General features: G+C 35.6%; 2 protein-coding genes across 5 annotated transcripts; one reads left to right on the forward strand and one right to left on the reverse strand.

Moving 5' to 3' along the window:
* Window positions 1–5,664: 5,664 nt before the first annotated feature.
* On the forward strand, window positions 5,665–16,497 carry LOC107762637 (putative LRR receptor-like serine/threonine-protein kinase At1g07650). 4 transcript variants are annotated; one of them, XM_016581026.2, is made up of 24 exons: window positions 5,665–5,877; window positions 5,989–6,163; window positions 7,862–7,933; window positions 8,042–8,110; window positions 8,217–8,288; window positions 8,963–9,034; window positions 9,139–9,210; window positions 9,484–9,555; window positions 9,682–9,753; window positions 9,838–9,909; window positions 10,022–10,093; window positions 10,653–10,724; window positions 10,831–10,896; window positions 11,161–11,226; window positions 11,309–11,347; window positions 11,497–11,558; window positions 11,999–12,393; window positions 12,482–12,677; window positions 13,177–13,329; window positions 13,992–14,110; window positions 14,526–14,613; window positions 14,868–15,108; window positions 15,644–15,794; window positions 16,033–16,497. In XM_016581026.2, the coding sequence occupies exons 1-24, from the start codon at window positions 5,766–5,768 to the stop codon at window positions 16,402–16,404; spliced, it is 2,952 nt and encodes a 983-aa protein (XP_016436512.1). In that variant the 5' UTR covers window positions 5,665–5,765; the 3' UTR covers window positions 16,405–16,497. The 4 variants fall into 4 exon arrangements, with proteins under 4 accessions (XP_016436512.1, XP_075079412.1, XP_016436498.1 ...); XM_075223311.1 differs by having other exon boundaries at window positions 11,500–11,558; XM_016581012.2 differs by having other exon boundaries at window positions 5,666–5,877; window positions 14,526–14,736.
* Window positions 16,498–18,500: 2,003 nt separating this feature from the next.
* LOC107762659 (malonyl CoA-acyl carrier protein transacylase-like) lies at window positions 18,501–22,825 on the reverse strand. Its single transcript, NM_001324761.1, is given in 10 exon segments — window positions 18,501–18,640; window positions 18,796–18,882; window positions 18,982–19,158; window positions 19,246–19,326; window positions 19,445–19,582; window positions 19,665–19,713; window positions 19,866–20,008; window positions 20,304–20,370; window positions 21,162–21,247; window positions 22,476–22,825. Coding segments are annotated over 10 exon segments (1,215 nt in total). The 5' UTR covers window positions 22,800–22,825; the 3' UTR covers window positions 18,501–18,577.
* Between the last annotated feature and the right edge of the window lie 678 nt (window positions 22,826–23,503).

Raw genomic sequence — 23,503 nt, forward strand, 5'->3', positions numbered from 1 at the left:
GCTTGCTTTAGGGAAGCGTCTTCCTGAATGACCATTCTCTAAATTTTTCATGAATCTTCTTCTGTTGTCCATTCTATTATCGCCAGAACGAAATCTGAAATTCTCATGAGGCCGACCATTATTAAATCACTCAGTCCCTAATTCATGTTTAGTTTATCTTGTTCACCAATCCATACTGATTTCTACTATTCTGGGGTCTAACTTTTCCTTCTGGTAGTCACGTTGGAGTCACGAATTTATTTCTCAAAATGAGGATGTGACTTTATGACCTATAATCTTTTGTTGCCTCAAGGTCTGTCATCTCTCGTCCTTTCCTTCCCTTGACTATAGATTTTGTAATACTCTACCGTTGTCATCCATGTATCACATCTTACTCATAATGCTTCATTATCTCTCTTATTATTTCTCGCTAACATTTATGTCTATTACTTTATTTTAAAAACTTCAACAAGACATTCTTTTACTTTTAACTCTCCTTGCTCCATCCACTGGCTCTTTGGTGTACCTAAAATCCTTTCTCTACTAGGGACGTGAGCCATACTAAAGTAATATTATCCCTTCAAGGCTTCCAGTGCCTATCTTTGTAGTACTCATATCTAGCTGCACTATTTTAGAGTACACCATTTAGGTGTCTCACAAGGAGATCTATTAGTACATTTGCAATATCCTTCGGAAATGTCAATTAACGCAAATAGTCTATCCACCATTTTGGGTCGCTCTAACCCCAGTCGGATCCTGATATTCGTCCCTCTCTTATACTTTTTTTGTTAGCCCTCATAGGGCATAAATGAGAAGGGTGCGGCCAATTGTACATACCTCTGTTATTGTTGAAGGTAACTTAAAATGCTTATATCTCCCTTCCTGAATTGTATATAATGTTCATCTCTACTAATTAGTTACCTCGTACCCTTCTTCACCTTGCTTCTTTTATTTGTTGAAACTTGTACTTACCTTCTGAATCTCTCATTGCCTTTCACCATAGAGGTGGATAGATATTCCTGCCTTAAGGCTCCTTATCAAAAGGCTTCCACGTCTTAGTACACACATAATCTACTGAAGATCTTACATTTACTCATCATAAGCATTATGCAAAATTGAGTTCCTCTGAATTAATTCTTCCATAGCCACATTCATTCTCTTACCAACTGTCTTTCTGGATATAGGTATTGTCTTATTACGAATAACATAAAGTTTAGGAGTTTGAATTCTTACAACTGAGCTCTACCACACGATCTAGAGTAAGAAGAAAGAGTGATAGTCCTAAATGTACTTTAGCCTCCTGTTTATAAGCATGGTGCACAATAAATAAGTACATAACATACATGAAAGAAATATAGAGTAAATGACTTAACCTGTAAGTCTGGATAACTCTGTAAATCATGAAATAATTATAGTGTCATGCATATGAGTATGAATGTCATGTCGTGCATAGATACATGTTTTATAACATCATCAGGCCTCTAAGGGCATTCCATCATATCATCTCGGCCACTGTGGTCAAAATCATCAACGTATACCAGCTGATCAGGTGGTGGTACGTATATAACGTCGTAACCTTTTCTCATATCCCATATACATATATTGACATATATACGTGTATATAACGCCATCTGGTCATGGGTCAGTGTAAATGAATGCAATGCATGATAAGTACGTCAATAAAATCTTTCAGAGTGTCATAAGACCATTTTGCCTCTGATTAATATCATGAAATAGGCGTTATCAACTTACGTATTTTCTGAGACCCATGAACAGATGATAGAATAATAAGACTTATGGGAGAATAAGAATATACACATTTCTAGCATTTCTACGAATAGAGTAATTTATGGAAGTCGTGCATTTGCTCGTTTCGCTTGTGTCGTACAAATCATGCCAAAAAGAAAGAAGGGATAGCCTTAACATACCTTAGTTGATTCTCTTGACAATACCTCTAGCATACGTTAATTGATACGAAACACGTAACAACGAGATCGAAATTGGGAATAATACGTATGATATTCCTGAGAAAGATTGTCAAGTATTCCCTTATGATGGCCCAATCTCACGTTCTTAAGATGCCAATCTCACGTTATTGACATATTATGAAGTTTTAAACACAAAATTTGAGCCCTCATCCGTAACTTAGCAATCTTGTATCCAATCTTGATAAGGTAGGAAAGTCTCTTAAATTTATAAGCTTATGGGGCCACTTTATGGCTAAGTGTTGCCTAAAGGCTTCCTAAATATGCTACCTAACCTTAATGAACTAAGAGTCATTATTTTCTAGGGAATTTGCTGCTACGTTTAGGTCCTTTAAAGTTATCCATAACTTTAATTACTTAATTAGCTTAATTAATTTAATTATTTAGTTAATCTCTCACTAAAAATTCATAATTATCCAATTATCTACATAATTAAGAATTATCTCAAATTACTTAAAATACTACTCACTTTTAACACACTTTATACCCCTTACTATCATAGTCATGTGGTACCTTGTATGACACTAGTTCATAAATACGGGATATTATAGTTTGGACCGTATTTTACCTCAAAATGTCAACTTCGACGAAACTCATTTTCTTTGATTTTCTTACCCTCGCACCTTTACGAATTTACTTATCACTTTTTTGAAATAGCGTAATATTGATAATCTCAAAATAATCTCATTCCCGAGCTTTCGTCGATTAACTTAAGATGAAACTTTAACTTACGAAAATGCGGGATGTTACACTTGTCCTCATCGACGCTCGCAAACAAGGCCTTCGTTGCTCGGCATTGGAGCTTGATCAACCCTTGAAAAAGTCAAGGTCGATTTGCATGAGGTGGCTGAGAGTGAACTCCAGCCCCTTTGCCTTGCTGGAAAAGAAGCGGATCATGATCACTATATGCCAGAACGAGGGGTGAACCTGGCCGAGGGTGACCTGGTATCTCTTACAAAGACGACGATAACTAGGTCGAGAGGACCCAATATGAAGGGGTATGTGTAGACACTTAGAAACCCCTGCACATGGGTGGTAATACTCTCTTCGGGAATGAGGATTTGTACCACCACCTCAACCCTCGAGTTACAATCTCTCTTCACAGCCTTGAGATGGCCCGCCGTTATCGAGCAGATGTATCTCGACATGTTTTCGCATCAGCCAGGGACCGACGGAGGGTTCTCGACTTGGAAGTCAGATTTTAAGACATAAGGGCCAGGAACATACTCGTGAGGGAGCGACCGGGAACATACTCGTGAGGGAGCGGTTCCACCGGCGTTTTGTCACAGGCCATCCGGGAAGAAAAGGAAGAAGCTTTCTCCTTTTGTGGGACGGTTTTGAGGTTTTCGCCATTAATAATTCAGGTAGAAGGAAACGGAAAGAGGTGAAACTTGGTATTTTTGATACTAACAAAATTGATTCAACGGGTGGTGAAAGAGAAAAGATGGAAAGAGTAAGAGACTTAGAAAACTTGGTGGAGGTGAAAGTAAAATTTTGATTCAACCAAAGGGCCAATATTTATAGATTTACGTCGGCGGTTCGGTGGTGCTAGTGGCCGATCGTCCACTGGCAAGCATTAATGGTTTGGGAAACTGTTCCGACGGGATATTTCGGTCAACTCAATCGCTTACATCACGGGGATGACATCATTATCGGGGTCTCTAAAAAATCGAGGCTCAAGTCGTTTCTTATCATTTTACTGTAAGAAACGAGGGAACTGTATGTATACGGTAGAAATTGGGGTTACCCGATTTCATTCTTTGGTCGAGATAAGAATGTTGCGTCAAAGAGCTAGAACATCGAGTCCGGATCGAAGCCTCTTTTCGGACCGAGGTCGACATCAATCGCGGCCAGAAAGAGACATACTCTGAGTGACATCGGTATAGCTTGATAACGAAAAGGCGAGATATCCACGATTGGTCGAGGATCGTGGCGTGAATCTCGGAACGGATCAATCGACGACGGTTAATCAGATGTTGATATGGTTTCCTACTATAATTAGAAGTGTACTTTATTTAGAACTCTTTTATTATATAAAGAGGGATCTCATTCATTTGTAAGGATCTTTGTTCACTGATAAGAATATATACACTCGTTATTTTTCTGCTATTTCACTTAGTGTTCATCAGAGCTGCTTTATCATTTACTGTTCTTATTATTCCACCTCGAGATTATCCCAAGTTGAAGCTGAGACCTGGCTAGCATACTAGTTTGATTTATTTTATTCTCTAATTTATTCATTTACTTTCTTGCTTATCAATTGGTATCGGACGAAATCACATATCTTTAAAATTAAAATATAAATTTAATTGTTATCCGAATTTGAGGGTAAACAACATATAACTGAGAACACTTCCAAACATGAAACATTAAACTCTGCAATCAAATCCATGCATAAAATTCTTTTGGCAAATCAATAAACCATTAGAATCGAGAATGATCTCAACCCAAAGAAAGTATGCAACGTGTCTAAGTCCTTAATTTTGAACTGCTTAATTAAGTGATATTAAGATTATGAGAAGTGGATTTTGTTTTAATTCCAAGTCGCGATTTTATTACCACTACATATAAATGCAAAAGTTAGTGTTGAGAAGAGGATGTATTTACCTGCACATCGTGTATGTTTTAATAAAATAAACACATGACATGCGTATTTTAAATAAATATTATTTATTCATAATTAGTTAAAATGTAGTCTTATCTTAATTAATTACTGGTCCATGGTAAATTTAACTCGATCTAGTACATACTACATAGATAGAATGCAGATTTTTATCGAGAAAGAGGTGGAGTGGCTGGTTCTGTAGTGTGTATGCTACATTTGTATTGATTCCATAGTGGCAAGCAATCTCTTCTTTTATCTTTTAAGGAAATCTTTATCTAAAAGTACTAACCGTTTCCTAAATCGTGTCTAATTTAACATCTCAATTCTGGTCTAGACAGATACTTAAAATAGTAAAATAGAAGAATTATTCAGTGTTTAATATGAAGATATTAGGTCTTAATTATGTGATAAGTACTATTATTGAATTTGTAGAATATAATAGAAAAATATAAACTAAATATAATGATAGTATTATATAACTTTTTACAAAATATAATATGAGTAAATTTTATAATTTTGGAAAAGGAAGTTATTTTAACAAATAAAGAAAAAAGAAAATAAGGTTGAGTAAATGTGGAGTTTGTTTCAGTTTGCAGTAAAAGGTTAAATTGGTTACCATCAGCAGTGAATGAGACTGTTCTTCTCTTAACCAGAAGTCTCGAGTTCGAGCCCTGAGTATGAAAAAATTCTTGATAGGGAGCACTCCACCTCCCTCCTGAATGAAGCCCTACGCAGTGCGAATCCGGATATAATCGAGCTCCAATGCGGATATCGAACACTGGGTGGGAAACTAAAAAAATAGGTTAAATTGCACGGTGAAATGAGTTCGATACAATCGAAACGGGCCGAGTGACAGTACCGAATGGGACAAATTTAGTATACAGTGTTTCAAGAATCTGATTAAAATATTAAAAACACCACAAAAAAAAGTAAGAGAAAATTAATCTTAAAGAATTTGCAATATACTAGAGTAATAAAAATATCCAAGAAAGGGGTGTCGCAATTGTCACTACCAACCAATCCCGTCATTGTTCAAATTAATTCTCTTATCTCCTACTACATACGTATAATGCTCCCACCTCATCAGCACTTCACTCTTATAAAATGAACTTTCACCCAATCTTCTTTTTTCTTGTCCCTTGCTTATAATAAAATGGAGTGCTGAAATTCTCTAAGGATTTCGTACTAGCTTGAAAATGAGCATGATGCTTCTTAAATCTGCATTCTCTTCTTCTCTTTTGTTAGTTTTCTTCACAGTTTACTGTTTAGCAGCCACTAATTCTAAGTCCAAGCTCCATCCAGCAGAAGGTAATTATAAACTTGTTTAATTATGTCTACATATATATATATATATATTCCTACTTTGTAAAATATTATCTGGCTTTTCAATTCTCCCTTGGGTTCATTTTATATATGCAGTGAAAGCATTGAAAGAGATAGCCAAAAAGCTTGGGAAAAGAGATTGGGATTTTAACAAGGATCCTTGCAGTGGAGAAGGAAATTGGAGTGTTGCAGTTACTGTTAAAGGACTTGAGAGTTCTGTTGCTTGTGATTGCTCTTTTAACAACAATTCTACCTGCCATGTTACCTCCATGTATGTATAACATCCTCTCTATCTAATTTGTTTTTGAACAAACATAATAAAATTTGCACTCTTGGAGTAACGATAAAGTTTTATTCATGAGACCTATGATTCACGAGTTCGAGTTTGTAATCACTCATTGATGCTTGTATTAGGGTATGATGATTATCATCACACTCCCTTCTCTGAATCCTGCATGAACGCAGGATACACCGGACTGCTTTTTTTGTTGGCAAAATGAGAAGATTGAGATTAAGGGAGTTGTTCTTGATTAAGTTTGAAAGATTGAGACTTTGAATCTGTACATTTGTTTTGATCCTTCTAATTCTACAGTGGCAGACCTTTTGCGAATAGGAAATGAAATGAATGTGTTCGCTTTAAGTAACACTTACTTCTATGGTTCACTGAAAATTGAGTCACCGTCTTATTTGGCTGTCCAGTCCAGCCAGTAGTGAGGTGTCAGTGGACCCCATGAGCTTAAATAGCACTCCCTCCATTTTAAAAATTAGATAAGTATTTTTTCTTTTTAGTCTGTTTCAAAATAAATAATATATTTTTAAATTTGGAAATAATTCAACTTTAAACTCTTCATTTTACTCATTTTACCCTTAATGAGAAATTTTTATAACCACACAAATGTCATGGCCCCACAAAGCTTTTACCACTTAAGTTTTTAAGACTACAAGTGTCAAAAGTCTTTTTTTTTTCTTAAACTCCGTGTCGAGTCAAATTACCTCATCTAAATTGAAAGGAAGGGTGTAGTAAAGTTTTCAAAAACTTAGATATATTTCAATTTTTCAATTTTTTTTTTCAATAAGTGTATTAAAAAATACTATTTCGAGAAAAATTTAATTTATATACATTAATACTGTAAAAATTATTTAGAGTTCCAGGCTTTGTAATTCAGATTACCAATTTAATTATTATGGACAATTATATTTTAGATGATGTGAAAATGCACGAGTATTCTTCCACACTGGTAGTTTGGTATAAGAGATTAGCATAATAATTCCAAGATAAAATTTGGGATTAGCTATTTCATGTTTGGTATTAGCTAATTTCAGAATAAATTTCACACTAAAATTATGGTGGGATTAATTATACAATATAGAATGCGAGATAGTTAATTCCATGAGATATCTAAGTCATACCAGTTTATCCCGCCATTCTACCAAACCACCCTAGCGTATTGAAGTTGAACTTTCTCAAAAACCTACCAAATAAACAACATCCTCTTTGTCTCGATTAATAGCCCGTTTGGTCAAGCCGTAAAAAATCAGCTTATTTTGAGAAGTGTTTTTTTTCAAAAGTGCTTTTCTCAAAAGTACTTTTGGTGAGAAGTAGTTTGTGTTTGACTAATTAGTTTGAAAACACTTCTGAGCAGCAATTAGTGTTTGGCCAAGCTTTAAAAAACTGTTTCTAAGTGTATTTTTCTCAAAAGTGTTTCTTAAAAAAGTGCTTTTGAAGAGAAACTACTTTTTTCTGTTTCTCCAAAACTGCTTTTGATTCTCCTCAAAAACACTTTTTTTCCTTCCAGACACCAAAAGTGCTTTTGGCAAACAAAAAAAAAACACTTTTGACCAAAAATAAGCTTGACCAAACAGGCTATAAGTTATGTAAAATTTCATTTAGCCCATCTATGTTGAACTTACATGCAATGCAATGTCACTAGTCGAAAGCTAAACACCAAAATTTATTTATATGCCACAGAGCTCTGAAAGCACAGAATATTTCAGCAAATGTTCCACCAGAATTCGCTCAACTTCGGCATCTTAAGCAGTTGTAAGTCCTCATTACAACATTACTCAATAGAATTTATCCTTTGATATATATATTTAAATGTTCAAAACTTAGAATCTGCACTAATCCAACAAAATTATGATTATGCAGGGACCTCAGTCGTAATTATCTCAATGGTTCAATCCCGTCTCAGTGGGCGTCACTGCGCTTGCTTGGCCTGTATTAGCTATTTCTCACCTTAAATATTTTCATTACTGCTTAATTTTTCTATTCTGGTTTAGAATAGGCTATTTGGCATGTAAACACTTGTTATTTAAATTTGCAGCTCTGTTATGGGAAACCACTTGTCTGGTCCATTTCCAAAAGTTCTCACCAAAATCCCTACGCTTAGGAACCTGTAAGATCAAATCTTTTTTGATTCCTACTTGTCATTTCTACCGTTGCATTTAATTTGTGCTGAAATGTGTTATTTCAATCTTTTTTACATTGAGTTTAAGTTCTACTACTTGCTAACTGTATAAAGTATTTACACAATTAGGTCATATAAGGTAATTACAAGTAAATTTTTCTGATAAATATAATTAGTAACTTGGCACCCAAAGGTGTAGTGTAGCCTAGTGGTCGATGAAGTGACCGGAGAACCATGGGGTCTCTGGTTCAAATCTCAATGGAGACAAAAATATTAGGTTTCCTCTCACCTCATCTGTATAAGCCGTGGTGGACAGAGTTACCTGATACCTTGTACTAGTGAGAGGTAGAAAATTAATTGAGGTGCGCACAAATTGTTATACAATCGGTGTATATTGTTTAAATCCTTTACTATTTGAGTCAAGTGATTCCTAGATTGAACATCTTAAACTATAATGTGATACTGAAGTGATAGTCATGATATGGTGGTGTAAAAAAAAAGATCCCTATATGTCATGTCTCTGTGTGTGTATTTCTTTTAAATTTCTTTTCCTAAAGCATTTTATTTCAAAAGCAAACTGCTGCTCTGACAAGAAGTTATGATCACCTGTATTCGGTTCTGTGAGAGTTAAAGCACTTCTTCTATGATTGTCATCAATACAGGAGTATTGAAGGAAACAGATTTTCAGGATCAATTCCTCCAGAAATTGGCAACTTGGTTCATATGGAAAAGCTGTAATTATTTTATCTCCTATTTTATTTATGCACGTTTTTTTTCCGTTCTGGATTTCCTTAGTCGTTTTCACCTTTTATTAATGCATCTCTGCCTTAATTTTCAGCGTGTTGTCGTCAAATGAGTTCACCGGAGCTTTGCCACCCACATTGGACAAGCTAACCAACTTAACTGATTTGTGAGTTCACACTTCAAAATCTCTCTCATTTGCTCATTCTTTCTTTCTTTTGTGATGGATGATCACATAATTAACTTTCTTATTTTTCAGTTTTCTTTTGGTTGCGGTTATAGCACTAGCTTCTATTACTAACTGTCCCTGATTCCGCTATAATATCCTTGAGGATCTTAAGTTGACATTTCATTTTATAACTATTTTTGTTCTGGTATTTGTTCCTTTGTAATCAAATTCAACAACTAACTCATTATATGCTATGTTGTTTGGCGATATTAGGAGGATAAGTGACAACAATTTCACTGGAAAGATACCAAAATTTATCAGCAACTGGACAAAAATTGAGAAACTGTAAACTCTCTGAACTCCAGTTTCTAGCTTCTCAGGAATGTTAGGAGGCAAAACTCCAAATTTTGCTGCATATTTCAGTTGTTGTTCTGATTTCATGAACCTTCAATGTTACTCTAATTTTTGCAGGCATATACAAGGCTGTTCTCTGGAGGGTCCTATCCCTTCTGCTATATCTTCCCTTACCAGCTTAATTGATTTGTAAGTCAATGTGAAACTCCTGTTCAGCTTTGGTTGCTTTGAGAAGTAAACTAATTATTGTTTTTTTTCTTTGATGAATTTCAGAAGGATCAGTGACCTAAAAAGTGGAAAATCTGGTTTTCCACCATTAGATAATCTAGAATCCATGAAAGTACTGTGAGTTTCTTTACTTCTTCTTCCTCTAATGGACTGCTTGGAGGACATTCCATTTCAATAATTTGGAAGCAATTCCCGATAAAAGATTCTTAATTGCTCTTGTGCAATGCAGAATACTAAGGAAGTGCTTAATTCATGGTGAGATTCCTGAATATATAGGGGACATGAAGAAATTGAAGACACTGTAAGTTTTAAGAATTTCACTAACTTTTTTTCGATTGAGTTCTCCTGCTTATTGAAACCTTTTCTTTGGGGAAGGGGGTTGTTTCTGGCAGCGCCCTGAAGAGGCAAATGCTGAAGATACCGAACCTCACTATTCTTTGTGTATGGAGGAAACATGTTGTGATTAGTCAAAAATTAATAACAGCAATCAAAGATGTTTTTTCCCAGGAAATCGACTGGGGTAGCAGAGTATCTTAAATGTCTAACTATTAGGATATTGTCACACTGACAACTTTTCTATTGATGATTATACATTTGAAATGAAGGAAGTATCTTTTCCTCCTTTGAACCAATGAGTTATTCTATGAAAAGTCTTACAAAGATCGAATGAGGTGCACAAAGTAATGACTGTGGCCTTATTTTAATTTTAACTGTGACAACATCTTTTGATTAGTATCTTCAGGGAAAGAAAAATGTCTTATCTGTTTTCATGATATATACACATTCTTTAAGATTCTGACATTTTTCAGCTGAGATTTGTTTTGCCATGGAACTTACTATTATTTGCTTTGTGAATTTAGGGACCTTAGTTTTAACAGCTTGTCTGGTGAGATCCCGTCATCTTTTGTACACCTATCCAAAGTAGATTTTATGTAAGTGGATATTCTTCAGATATCCTTGTTTCTTTCTAGCCATATGCTTGCTTATCAATGTTAGGCTTACATTTTTCTCTTCTTTTATTCTTCTGGTAAATTGCAGGTATTTGACAGGAAACAAACTTACTGGACCTGTTCCTGGGTGGATTTTATCAAGAAATAAGAATGTGTATGCTGTTTTCTCAACTTATTTCCTATAAACTTGCAATCAGTTCCCAATTGGCAATTGCTGTATAAAATTTTGTTTATGAACTGCATGCCTTTTGTCCAAATAGTGGCTTAGATTGAGTATATCATTGCCAAAGAAGAATCGCAAAAAAAAATAAATAGTTAGAATAGATTATTGCCAAGCGTCAAACCCGATTGAGGAAGAAGTTATTATCGTCGACTTCCTAAACTTTCGTTTTAATTTGGTCGTTTGTTTGCCTCACAGAGACGTTTCGTATAACAATTTTACATGGGAAACCACAGCACCTATTGAATGTCCGCGTGGAAGTGTGTAAGTTATCTGATAAAATTGGTTATTTTTCATCTGGCTTATTTGTCTGCAGTAGTTTCTAACAGTAAAACAATTTATCCAGAAACTTGGTGGAGAGCTACTCTGCGTTGGGACAAGAATCGTAAGACCAATGTGCCTATGTCTCATTTATCTGTTGCAGTGATCCTTCAGAGGAAACTATTGTTTTCTCGAGTTTTCCTATAACATTTGATATATGATATAGAACTTTTCTAAGCACACTAACGACTTTTTGTTTTGTCTTCTGTATAGCAGAAACAAAGTTCATCCTTGCCTGAAGCATGATTTCCCTTGTTCGGAACCAACAAATAAGCGTAAGTAGAGTTTTACGAGTTCATTTCCTGATTGATAGCAGAACAAAACCTTTGTCTCCTGTCAGATAAATAGGTGGACTTGTAGTATGAGGTCAGCTGTTGGTAGAAAATATAAAAGTGAAACAACATTGACATTTATGAGTTTTACACAAGTTTGACTAGTAGGCTGAAGGGAGGCAAGCTTATGGCTGTTGGATCAATAGAGAAGTATCTTCTTTTGTGAATTGAAAAAGATCTATGTATAATAACTTTCCATTTGCTTACAATTTATCTACTTAGGCGTGTGAAAAAACAAGGGAACTAATCATAGCGTTATCCAGTTACATAAATTCAGGAATTCTAATACTGAGAATCCAATAACCGTATTACTGTCTTCTGATCTGTCCATATGATTTTCTGCTGATCTTCCATTAAGAATTCCATTGTTTACTGGTGAGCAGAAGAGTATTCTTTGTACATCAATTGTGGAGGCAAGGAAGTATCAATCAAGAATGGTACAAGCCGCAAAACATATGAAGCTGATTTAGAAGCCAGAGGTGCTTCTATGTATTATTCAAGACATAACTGGGCATTTAGCAGCACAGGAAATTTCATGGATAATGACGTTGATTCTGATGTCTATATCGACACCAATGTCTCTGCCCTGCTTAATGTCAAGGCTCCAGAAGTTGAACTATACAAAACTGCACGTGCATCTCCCCTCTCCCTCACATATTATGGACAGTGTCTAATGAATGGAAACTATACTGTCAAGCTCCATTTTGCGGAGATAATATTCACAAATGATACTTCATTCAACAGTCTTGGAGAGCGGATATTTGATGTCTACTTGCAGGTAAATTTCATAGACAGGAGGGAAATGAAATGAGTATGAATTTCATGTTTGCTGCTACCAGAGTATTTATTTTGTCTTCTTGAGACAGGAAAAATTGGTGTTGAAGGATTTTAACATTGCAAAAGAAGCTGGTGGGCCGGCTAAGCCCATTGTGAAGACTTTCAGTGCAGCTGTGACAAGCCACACGCTGAAGATCCATTTTTACTGGGCAGGAAAGGGGACTACAGGAATTCCCGTTAGAGGGGTTTATGGTCCTCTAATTTCAGCTATATCAGTGGATCCTAGTATGTACCCTTACTCTCTTCATGTTTACAGTTATCTTGCTCACAGTTGCATATACGAATCCTATTTACTGAATGCCATAGGGGGCATATATCAAGGCTTATAAAAGGTTTTAAGGCTGTTTTGAATGGAATAACCAATTCACACACGGGTAAAATTTCATCTTGTTATGTGCTTTTTTATTAGAAAGCATAAAGCTTATCATTTTAAGGGTCTGTAACCATCTAATTGTCATACTGCTACTTTTTACTGAGGCATAAGTATTTACGCTGGAACCTAAAAGGGTTGTCTTATACCCTTAATTTGCATGATGCATTTACAATGAGGGGGCCTCTTATACGTCCCCAATTCAGTTCCTTAATCTTGTTTGGTAGTGGAAGCATCCGGATTTATACTATGATTTACTAGAAAAATGTTTCAAATTGCATATGCAAGTCAGACTGGCTTGCAAAAATCGTCAAAGTTCTGGAGATGTCACATTCTTTTTCCTTCTCCATGCAGATTTTACACCTCCTTTGCCTGCCACTCAACGGAGTAAAATTCATGTTGGCATATTGGCCGGGGCAATAGCTGGATCGCTGTTTCTTTTCCTTCTGATCATTGGTATCTTGTATAAGACAGGCTGTCTTGGAGAAAAAGTATCTGCTGATAAAGGTAAATAACTATTGGAATTTTACTTTGAAATTTCTATCATAATATCAATTACATCCCGTTTTATTTGACCTTCCTATTGTAGGGTCAACAAAAATATTCTTTAACCTTCTCTGTACCAGGAATGTCATTCATATTAAATCATTTGATTACAACCTTCTTTTATAGACTGTTAACCTACCGCAACTCTACTCCATTATCCTCCTTTGATAATTTGACCATAATCCTGTTAACTTTGTTTATCAAATCATTCTGAGTTCAGTGGTTGTTTATCTTGTGTCCAGATACTTTCAAAATACAATTGACTGTTACATTCTTGGGTACACAACCAAAATAAATATGGATATGTGATGGCTAGATAGCCAGACATGCACCCACTGGCACATACAACAAAGAATATAATGCTTTTGTACAATATTTTAAGTTAAATACTGAGCTAGATGAATACGTTCTAGCTATTATTTTACTTCTTACCAAAGTATATCACCTTAAATACGTGAAGTTATACTTTACATTCTTTTGACTCGTTCATCTCATCAACCAATTTAGGCTTTCAAAATCATTAATGGTCTGAAGAACTTGACCAGGTCCTATATGAACCTCGAAAGAAATATAGTAGTGTTATAGCCATTACCTCCCACTGAGATACTTTTCCTCTTGAACAGAACTTCAAGGACTGGATCTACAAGCTGGACTATTTACTCTCAGACAGATTAAAGCCGCGACAAAGAATTTTGACCCAGCAAACAAGATAGGGGAAGGTGGTTTCGGTTCAGTTTATAAGGTAATCATCTTTCCCAGAACATATTAGATCACCATATATAACTATAAATATCAGCATCATAATGGCATAGTGAACATGCCTCTTAGAAGAGAAAATGAAAGCCTAAAAGTCTATAATTCCAGAGACCTTCAATGGATGTGTAAACTTTTTCTGTAATAGGAGTCTTCACACTTCTATCACCATATATATTGCTATAGCCAAGTCACGTGGAATTTACTGATCATTTTCCTTCAATAGAGATGCAGATTTCTTGTTGTTATGAGTAAAATATGTGGGGTTCATTTCAATCAAGGTGTACTATCTCCAGTAACTTAGCATGTCACAGCTTATTGTCAATTTGTCATCTTGCCAGCTTAAGTTGACCATAAGCTGCTCAACTGTGAACTGCATTTTGAATCATGATTCTTTTATACAGGGTCTATTATCTGATGGAACATTAATAGCAGTGAAGCAACTTTCTTCAAAGTCAAAACAAGGAACTAGAGAATTTTTGAATGAAGTAGGTATGATATCTGCAGTACAGCATCCGAATCTCGTAAAGCTTTATGGATGTTGCATTCAAGGAAATCAATTATTATTAGTGTACGAGTACATGGAAAATAACTGTGTATCTCGTGCTCTTTTTGGTAAATACTTCCATCCTGTGATCACCCAAAATATGTCTGCTGCTTATGCACTTGACATTGTTTATCTTACTGAGCTGATCTATTCTTGCTTTTCTTTTCTTTTCTTTTCTTTTATCTTTCTCGTACATTAGGCAAAGGACCAATCTGCAAAATGAAATTAGACTGGCCGACACGAAGGAAAATTTGCCTAGGAATTGCAAGAGGTTTAGCGTACCTTCATGAGGAGTCAAGCATGAAGATAGTCCACAGAGATATCAAGACCAGTAATATTTTGCTTGACAAGGACTTCAATCCTAAAATATCAGATTTTGGCTTGGCGAAGCTCCATGAGGATGATAATACCCATATTAGTACACGGATTGCAGGAACTGTGTAAGTATGATGAAACTAGTTCCTCTTGTTCCAATACCATTAGAACGATCTTTGGTTGATACGTACTTAGAGAAAATGGTTTGACATTTAATCCTCTCATGTATTTTGAAACAATCATGGTACTGTTCTCATCACACAGCAATTTTGCAGGTATAATCTGCTAAAAAGTAAACAAGCCAAGAACTTCTTACTTACCTAGAGAAATATAGCTTTTTCCAGATATTAAACAGCCATTATAGAGTAGTAATATAAAACTTTATTTATCAGTGTAAATCCACCTCTCTTTCCCTACCATGTAACTCCTTGGTTTACTAATTATTAGCGCCATGACATCTCACTTAGTTTAATCATAATTTCCTATTTTGGAATTCAAAAGAGCTATTAGTGAACCAGATATCTTATTGCTACTTCAAATCTTAAGAAATGTGGAGGTTGCTTAAGTCAGAAAACTCTTTAAATTAGCAAGTAACTGTATTAATGGCGAGGAACCCAAGATCTGATATGTTGGAACTTCTTCGGTTATTTGATGATACAGGGGTTACATGGCTCCAGAATATGCAATGCGCGGCTACTTAACTAGTAAAGCAGATATTTACAGCTATGGAGTTGTTGCATTGGAGATTGTTAGTGGGAAAAGCAATACAAATTATAGGCCAGCGGAAGATTGTGTTTATCTTCTTGACTGGGTAACTGTTTTTTCCCTCTTAAGATTGAGTATTTTTTGCTTCCATCATCCTTAAGGACATCCCCTTCTACTTTCATGTTAAACCAGAACATGTTAATTAAAACTGAGTAATGACATATTATTATTGTTCCCTACATCAACTTGAACGTTCAGACTCAAAAGAACTTCTCAAAATTTGCTTAGCATGTCATATTTTCCCAGTACATTAACTGTTATATATTTTGATCTATTTGGGTTAGGCTTATGTTATGCAAGAGCGCGGAAGTATATTGGAATTGGTTGATCCAGACTTAGGTTCCAACTACTCAGCACAAGAAGCAATGGTGGTACTAAATGTTGCACTTTCATGCACTAATGCATCTCCAACACTTAGACCAACAATGTCTCAAGTGGTAAGCATGCTTGAAGGCCAAACTCTCGTTCAAGATGTCCTTTCTGATCCAGGGATTTCAACAACCGGTTCAGGATTCAGATCGATGAGAAGTCACTTCTGGCAGACTCAAAGCCTGTCAACTGATGGTACGCGTACTGATTCCACTGTCTCAATTGGAGATGGAGAAGAAACTGTTATACTTCAAAGAGTTGAATCTTCTGTACTATCCAATAAGTAAACAAAATGTCCGCTAACACATGTAAGTGTACATATGAACATTTAAATGTAGAATGAATCATAACTTTATCCAAAGAGCTGCAGCTTGAATTTTCATACCAGTCTTAAACAACTACTAATAGAATCTTTACTAAACTGAAGGGGCCTCCAAAAGCAACATATTAAAAAAAATGGCATTATGTCATGGTAATGAACATAATTCAAAAAACTAAAGAGGCCTTTATTTAGATCAAAGTGTTAACGAAAATCGTACAACAAATAGGAAAACAAATTTATTTGAATTGCGAAACGAATTGATGAAATGAGTTGAACATCTAATCTAAACCTTACTGAAGTGACATATAAAGCAGCTCTTTATCTTTTGTAAGATAGAAAGCTGAATCACTAAGAAAGGAATTCATAAGATATATTATTCCTGTTTTGAAATTCCAAAAAGAATATGTTGGATATGGTTTACTAATTTGAAGATTAAATATTGCATGATTATTGGCAAAGGACCTTATGATAGGTTCACCCCTGTAATATGAGACGGGCCGCTTACAACTACCAAGTACCAACCTCATCCTAATAATTGCCTATGATAATTTTGGACATCATCATTTATAGTTCTATTTTTTTTTCTTTTTTTGATACGTTAGGAAATACTAAATAGAAATATCAAAATCTCATGTAAGTTACATTGCTTAAATCTACCAGAAACAAAAACTCCACCTCTTTTTTCGCCTCTTCTCATACTAGTAGATCTTCTTTATGTCTGTGATCTTCATTTGCGAGAAAGTCAGTATATTTGGTTGTCTCTCTCTTGATGTGTATGATATTTTTCTTGTTGGCTTCAAACCCATTGTATCTGCAATCTAGCCCTAAGATCATGATATTGTATGTCATCTTCTTTGATAAGCTTAACAACAAATAGATAGTCCTTTTTCACTCCTTCAAATGAGTTAAGTGGCTTACTAATCAGTTATAACTTGGATGTCCCTTTTTTTCCACTTGTGTCCAACACTCTCCATGTCGCCGATACCATATAGACAACCAACTACATCTACAATATCAATTGAAAGAAAGTCATTTTATAATTATATTGGTATAACGAAAATGTAGCAACAAACATTGATCGTAATCAGTATACCTGATAACACGGTGTATGTTCAACCTTGAGACGATCATTTCTGGTTTTATAAATTGAAATCCATTCATAGGAATATTAACAATATCTTCTCGCTGTTTCTGGAGCGCATTTTTTCAGGAAGAAAGAAATTTTAACAGTACTTGTCACTGCGCTAACTTGGTTCGACTTTTCAGTGAGTACTTTATGTTACCTGTTGCTCATCCTTTTGCTGGATAAATTGCTATTTGATGCAATGATGGACTGATGTATTGGATTCTCTATTTGTGTGCAACTCTCAACACTTGGAACTGTCATTTATTTACAATTAAATTGCGGAATGATCTTTGTTAAGATTGACCGAAAAAAAGATTAACAAATAGTACTACTTTAGTATAAATTGGTAACTATTAACGAACTTAGTCTGGTAAAGTTTCCGTGGAAAAATTGACGGAATACATTCTGATAAAAATAGCACGGGCTAGCCAGTTTTCGAACTGGTAATTGAAAAATAGTCATCGTTTGCAAAGTCATTGAAAAATAGTGGAAAATCCTAACATAATATACGGAGATTGGAGCACCTGTGTTCTTCGATATGTTTTTTCATAGAAAAAAATTAGGAGCACTGATGAGCGGAATTTATTTGTAGTATAAGCAGGACCTTATAGTTTTTGATCAATCTGCCTCAGATGCAGTTTTAACTATCCGTTTTCGCTTGAAATCTCATGTACCTATCCTCGTTACCGAGCTAGCACAGTTATTTTATCTTGCTTGTAAACTTCCAAATCGTCAGCACAAAGCACAATGAATTTAATTATTCTATTCTCACTCGGAAAAGGCAACACTATCTCATGGTCTGCTGAGCTTACTTCTCTGCCCAGATTCACATTAAAGAAAGAAAAATTACCAGGACAACCATAAACATTGATTTAACAATAACACTTGCATAGAATATGTACGGTTTCACCGCATCAATATCCATCGAAAGCCCATACTGCCATTAACATTCAACAACTGAAGCTCGAAGTCGCTCAAAGAATAAGCACGGATGATATCCTTAATGCAAAGCTCAGGCGCCGATGTTTTCAATCACAACACCTTTGTCCATCCTCTTCACAATACCGGCAATAACCTGAAACATAAGATTCCAAAACAAGCACTTGCTGAAGATTACACCATTGGTTATAAAGCCATAAGCTGCCTCTCTGACCATAGTGATTTTTAAATCAAAGTCGCCTAATCAGGTATAGCAGTTAACTGAAGATTTCTGAGTGTTATAGGTCTCACCTTTCCAGGTCCTAATTCATAGCTCTTCTTTAGCCCTTTTGTTAGGAGGGTTTTCACTGTGGTCTCCCATTGAACTGGTGAAGTCACCTGCATAACTCAAACACGGCAAATCAACATTCATAGATAGATTGTGTCCATCCATAATTAATTAACTTAATGCTGTGGATATACTGTTTGTATTCTTACCTGGCGAGCTAATATTTTCTTAATTGTGTCTGGATCTGCATGTGGTTGCGCGTCAACATTTGATATTACTGGTATTCTGGGAGTTCTGATCTCTGTTGCACCTAGAGCAGCTTCTAGTCTTGAGACAGCTGGATTCATAAAACTTGTATGGAAAGCACCAGCAACAGCTAGACGTACCTGGAACAATCAAAATCCAATGTTAAGATGCGAACACCATTGGCAGTTGGCAGCCAAAACTACAGCATTTGGAGAGAAAGGAAATACCGTCATTCGAGCTTTGAATGATTTTGCTTTTGCTTCTACCACTTCCACTCCTTTAAGACCTCCGGAGACTGCATAATTTCCCTACAAAAATATACAATGTCAACAACAAAACAGGAAAATGCTTAGCCAGGTGCAATATTGCAAAATGTATATTAAATATGGAATTTAGTCTGGTTACAGAGCATTTGAAAAAACTCACAGTGCACAAGAAATTTGCAATCTGAACTTTGTTTGCTTCATCAACTTCCTCATTAGCTGCATCACACAGTTTTTGTACCTTCTCAGAGTCCAGTCCAATTATACTAACCATTGCACTTTTTGCAGCATCAGCAGCGTCCTGAAGGTAAGGGAAAGAGTAGATATTTTTAGAGTTCCATGCAAGATATATATTTTTTTGTCATTGGATTGTTGAGCATTACCTGCATAGCTTCTCCTCTTAGCTTGACCAGCTTAAGCCCATCCTCGAAACTGGCAGAGGCAATAGATCAATGGGGACAATAATGAAATTTAAGTACTTGCATTTAAAAGAGTGGTAAACACTGAAGGATTAAAAAAGTAACATCTAATACATAAGCAACTCCTAATGTATGTCTTTCCATAAGGTTATGCAGGGTAGCAACCTGAAAGCTCCTGCAAACGCCAGAGCAGTGTATTCGCCCAAGCTTAGACCACACGTCACATCAACAGAATCAATTATTTGCTGACCGCCCTCACGAGCACGGAGTATCTCTACTGCAGCTAAGCTAGTGACATAGATAGCTGGCTGGGAATAAGTAAGTTATGAGCTAGTCAAAAATTGATGTTAAAGTTATATCCTATTGTCATCACAAAGAACATCCATAAAATCATCTCTGGGAGGAGCAAAGCAAAAAACAAAGGCATGCATTAACAGCAAAATGTGCATATATTACAGAAGCCTTCTACTTTCCTTTTCTGCATATTGTTTATTAATCAATATGTTGTAACTATTAGGAAGTCATTCTATAAGACCCCAATACCAAACAGGATATGTGGAGCAAACCAAAAGGAAAATGATGAAATGATTAATGAAAGAATACCTGACTTAAAACAGTGGAGTCTAACTTCTCTTTAGGACCATTAATACATATATCCAAAAGGTCAAACCTGTAAACCAAGAATAAAGGAATATTAAAATAAAATGCTTGATTATCAATGAACACATCTAGACTAGAGAAAGTCAGAAATGACCACATTTCAAGAAGGTTCAAGTAGTACACATCAAGGATAAAATGAGAGTTCGCTTGACAAGGTATGGTCATGTCCTGCGTCACCACCAGATACACCGTCCAGTAAATGTGAAATCATTGGTGAGTGGAAGTGTTAAAAGGGTATGAGGTAGACCTAAAATCACTCGGAAGGAAGTTGTACCAAAGGACATATAATTTCTTGGGATCCATGCAGACTTACCAAAATATAAGACACAAGGAAAGAAAAAGATCTATACAGGACATACCTTGTAGTTGAAAATATGTTTTGGTTATGTTAGAGCTTTTACTTTATGCGTATGCTTTTCTAGGAATTGTTTAGCCTTTCAGAGATATATACGTTATAGAAAATATAAAGAACTTCTAGTACTTTTTGACTTTATTTTTATTTTCAATTTATGTAATATTGGCCTGAGATGAGTTTAAATTGAGTAACATGGTCAGTGAGGACTCAGATAAACGACCCCGACTTCACGACTTATTTGGGACTGAGGCATAGTCATTGTTGTTTGTATCAATCAAAACATCATTAACCAGCTACGCCTCAATCCTGAATATTAGAAAAACACAATATGAAGATTTTTTAGGGGAAAAAAGAAGAAGATAAACTGCAGATGCATTTGTGCGATTAAGCAACCTTCTGAGAATGTTGACTAACGAATTTTAGGAGACTTGAACCAATGTATTTACCCCATAATTTCATTTGCTCTCTTGTATAATTCAGCTGCAGCAGGCACCTTCTGAGCCTCTGCACCCATTCCAACAGATTGTGCCCCCTGCAGAAGTATAGTGCAGATAAAATAGTTTTCTACGAACTTTACGGAAGCTCCACTAATCGGATAATTGTGATCTTAGTGACACGACTGTTCTAGAAATTAGTCATCTACAGTAATGACCAAGAGCTACTTAACCAAAGACCCGATATTCACTAAATTAACAATGGGTAGATAGGTTTGAACTATAGCTGCTTGAAGGTAGCCGGAGTAATTGAACCTGGTCAAAGTTGAAGCATGATGGCACTAATTTACTGCATATTATCTGGAAATACTAAAATGATAATATTCCTAGCTTCAGTCAATGTCTGCCTTTCTCTGGTTACATTACACCATGTTGAAGAAAACATTATTCTAGCATTCTTAGGCACAAATACTTATCAAGTGATTATGATCATTTTGATTCAGCAAGAATGCTAATCAAGTAACTAGACAAAATGAATTAGCACAAATCGCACATAAAATGAATCTAAAGCAAGCAAATTTTCCAACATATTTTCAAAAATCAGTTGATGCAACAAAGCAATTATACAACGTATTTAAGATGAAGAGACAGAAAATTTATTAAATAATTATCGTCATTTAAATCGGCAAGAAGCACCAATCAAGTGACTAGACAACTGAATATAGAATTAACATAAATTCCACACAAAATGATCTCAAAGCTAGCAAACTTTCAACCTAACTTCGAATCACTTGAAGAAGTAAAGCAATTGTACAACATAGACTTTCCTTTTTCCATTCAAAATCTAATCAAGTAGCAGAAATGTAAGATAAAGAAGAGACGAAATACTTATCAAGTACCGTCTCCGTTGTTTGACTTAAAAAATAAAGAAAGGCTCTTGAAACTTGGGGTCTAAAACACGTCTTAGACTAAAATGGTAAAATGATAATTTTTTTAAAGTTAAATTGTTCCTAAATATAGAAAATTGTTGTTCTTTTGGGGACAAACAAAAAAGTAAAGTGTGACACTTAATATGGGACAAAGGGAGTAATTATCATGTTGGAGAAAAAGAGAGGGAGTAATTATCAAAATTTCAGATTCTGCAACAAATGCTAATCAAGTAATTAGACTAGTGAACAACAGAATTAGGCATAAAAGGCACCCAAAATCATCACAAAAGCTAGCAAATTTTCAAACCAGTAAAGCAATTATACAACACAAACATTTTTCTTCTTCTCAATCCAATCCAGTACGAGACATAAAAAAATACAAAAACGAAATTGAAACCTGTCCAGGGAAGAGAAAAGCATTGGTGGGCTTATAGTCAGCGAACAAGGCATCATCGACGGCAGTTCGAGATCCAACGGAAACGCTCATGAAAACCCTAGACTTATCCAAATGTATACGGCTAAATCTTCGGATGCCATTGCTTGAAAGGAAGCAATTCGAGCTGGAGAGGGAGAGCGGGGCGCGGTTATGGAGAGAAATGGAAGGAAGAAGTAAGGAGGAGGATGAGCTCATTGTGAAGATGGATTGAGCGTGAGACTGAGTTGATGGAAGAGGGAGTCGACTAAGTGGATGGTGTTGATGTTGGCGGAGGAATGCATGCATTTGGGACTAGAGAGACGATTTATACTATGAGAAACTTATATATCGTGCTGCAATGGCGGAGTTAACGAAGTGCTTTGCTCTGGAATCCCGGGAAAAGGTTAGTCCAATAGAGTAGCCAAGCATAAACTCCGATTAATTAAAAAATGACCACAATTTCAAAACTAATCAAATTTTAGTCATTTTTTATGTAAAAATAAAATCTGAATAAAAATACTCTTAAAAATTTAAAAAAATTCCAGCATAATATGCTAGAGATTTAATCTTTTACATATGAAATTACAGCATAATGTGCTGGAAGTTTATACGCACGTAGGGAGACAATGAGGTGATGCGGGTGCGGGGCGAGGCGGGTTACAACGTTTACGGGGGCGGGGCGGGTTCTAATTTTTTTTTTTAGTGTGGGGCTGGGCGGGGGCGCGAGTTGGGATTTTAATTTTTTAAAATAAAATCTAAAACGCTATTTCGTTACTCTCTGCTCGCAACTAAAAGCTCATTTTTTCTCAGAGGGTTTCTTTATGCAGTCACGCACAATTTCAAATCTTTCTCCACTCTCTTTGTCTCTCAATCTATTCAAACTTTAATTTCTTCTCCTCCCTCACCTCATTTTAAATCTCATTTTAGATTTTCATATACCATCAAAACAACATATATCAATAAATGAGTTGCTTGACTTGCTTCCTATAATATATGATTCAACAAACTTA

Source organism: Nicotiana tabacum, chromosome 10 (assembly GCF_000715075.1).
Source record: "Nicotiana tabacum cultivar K326 chromosome 10, ASM71507v2, whole genome shotgun sequence".
NCBI lineage: Eukaryota > Viridiplantae > Streptophyta > Magnoliopsida > Solanales > Solanaceae > Nicotiana > Nicotiana tabacum.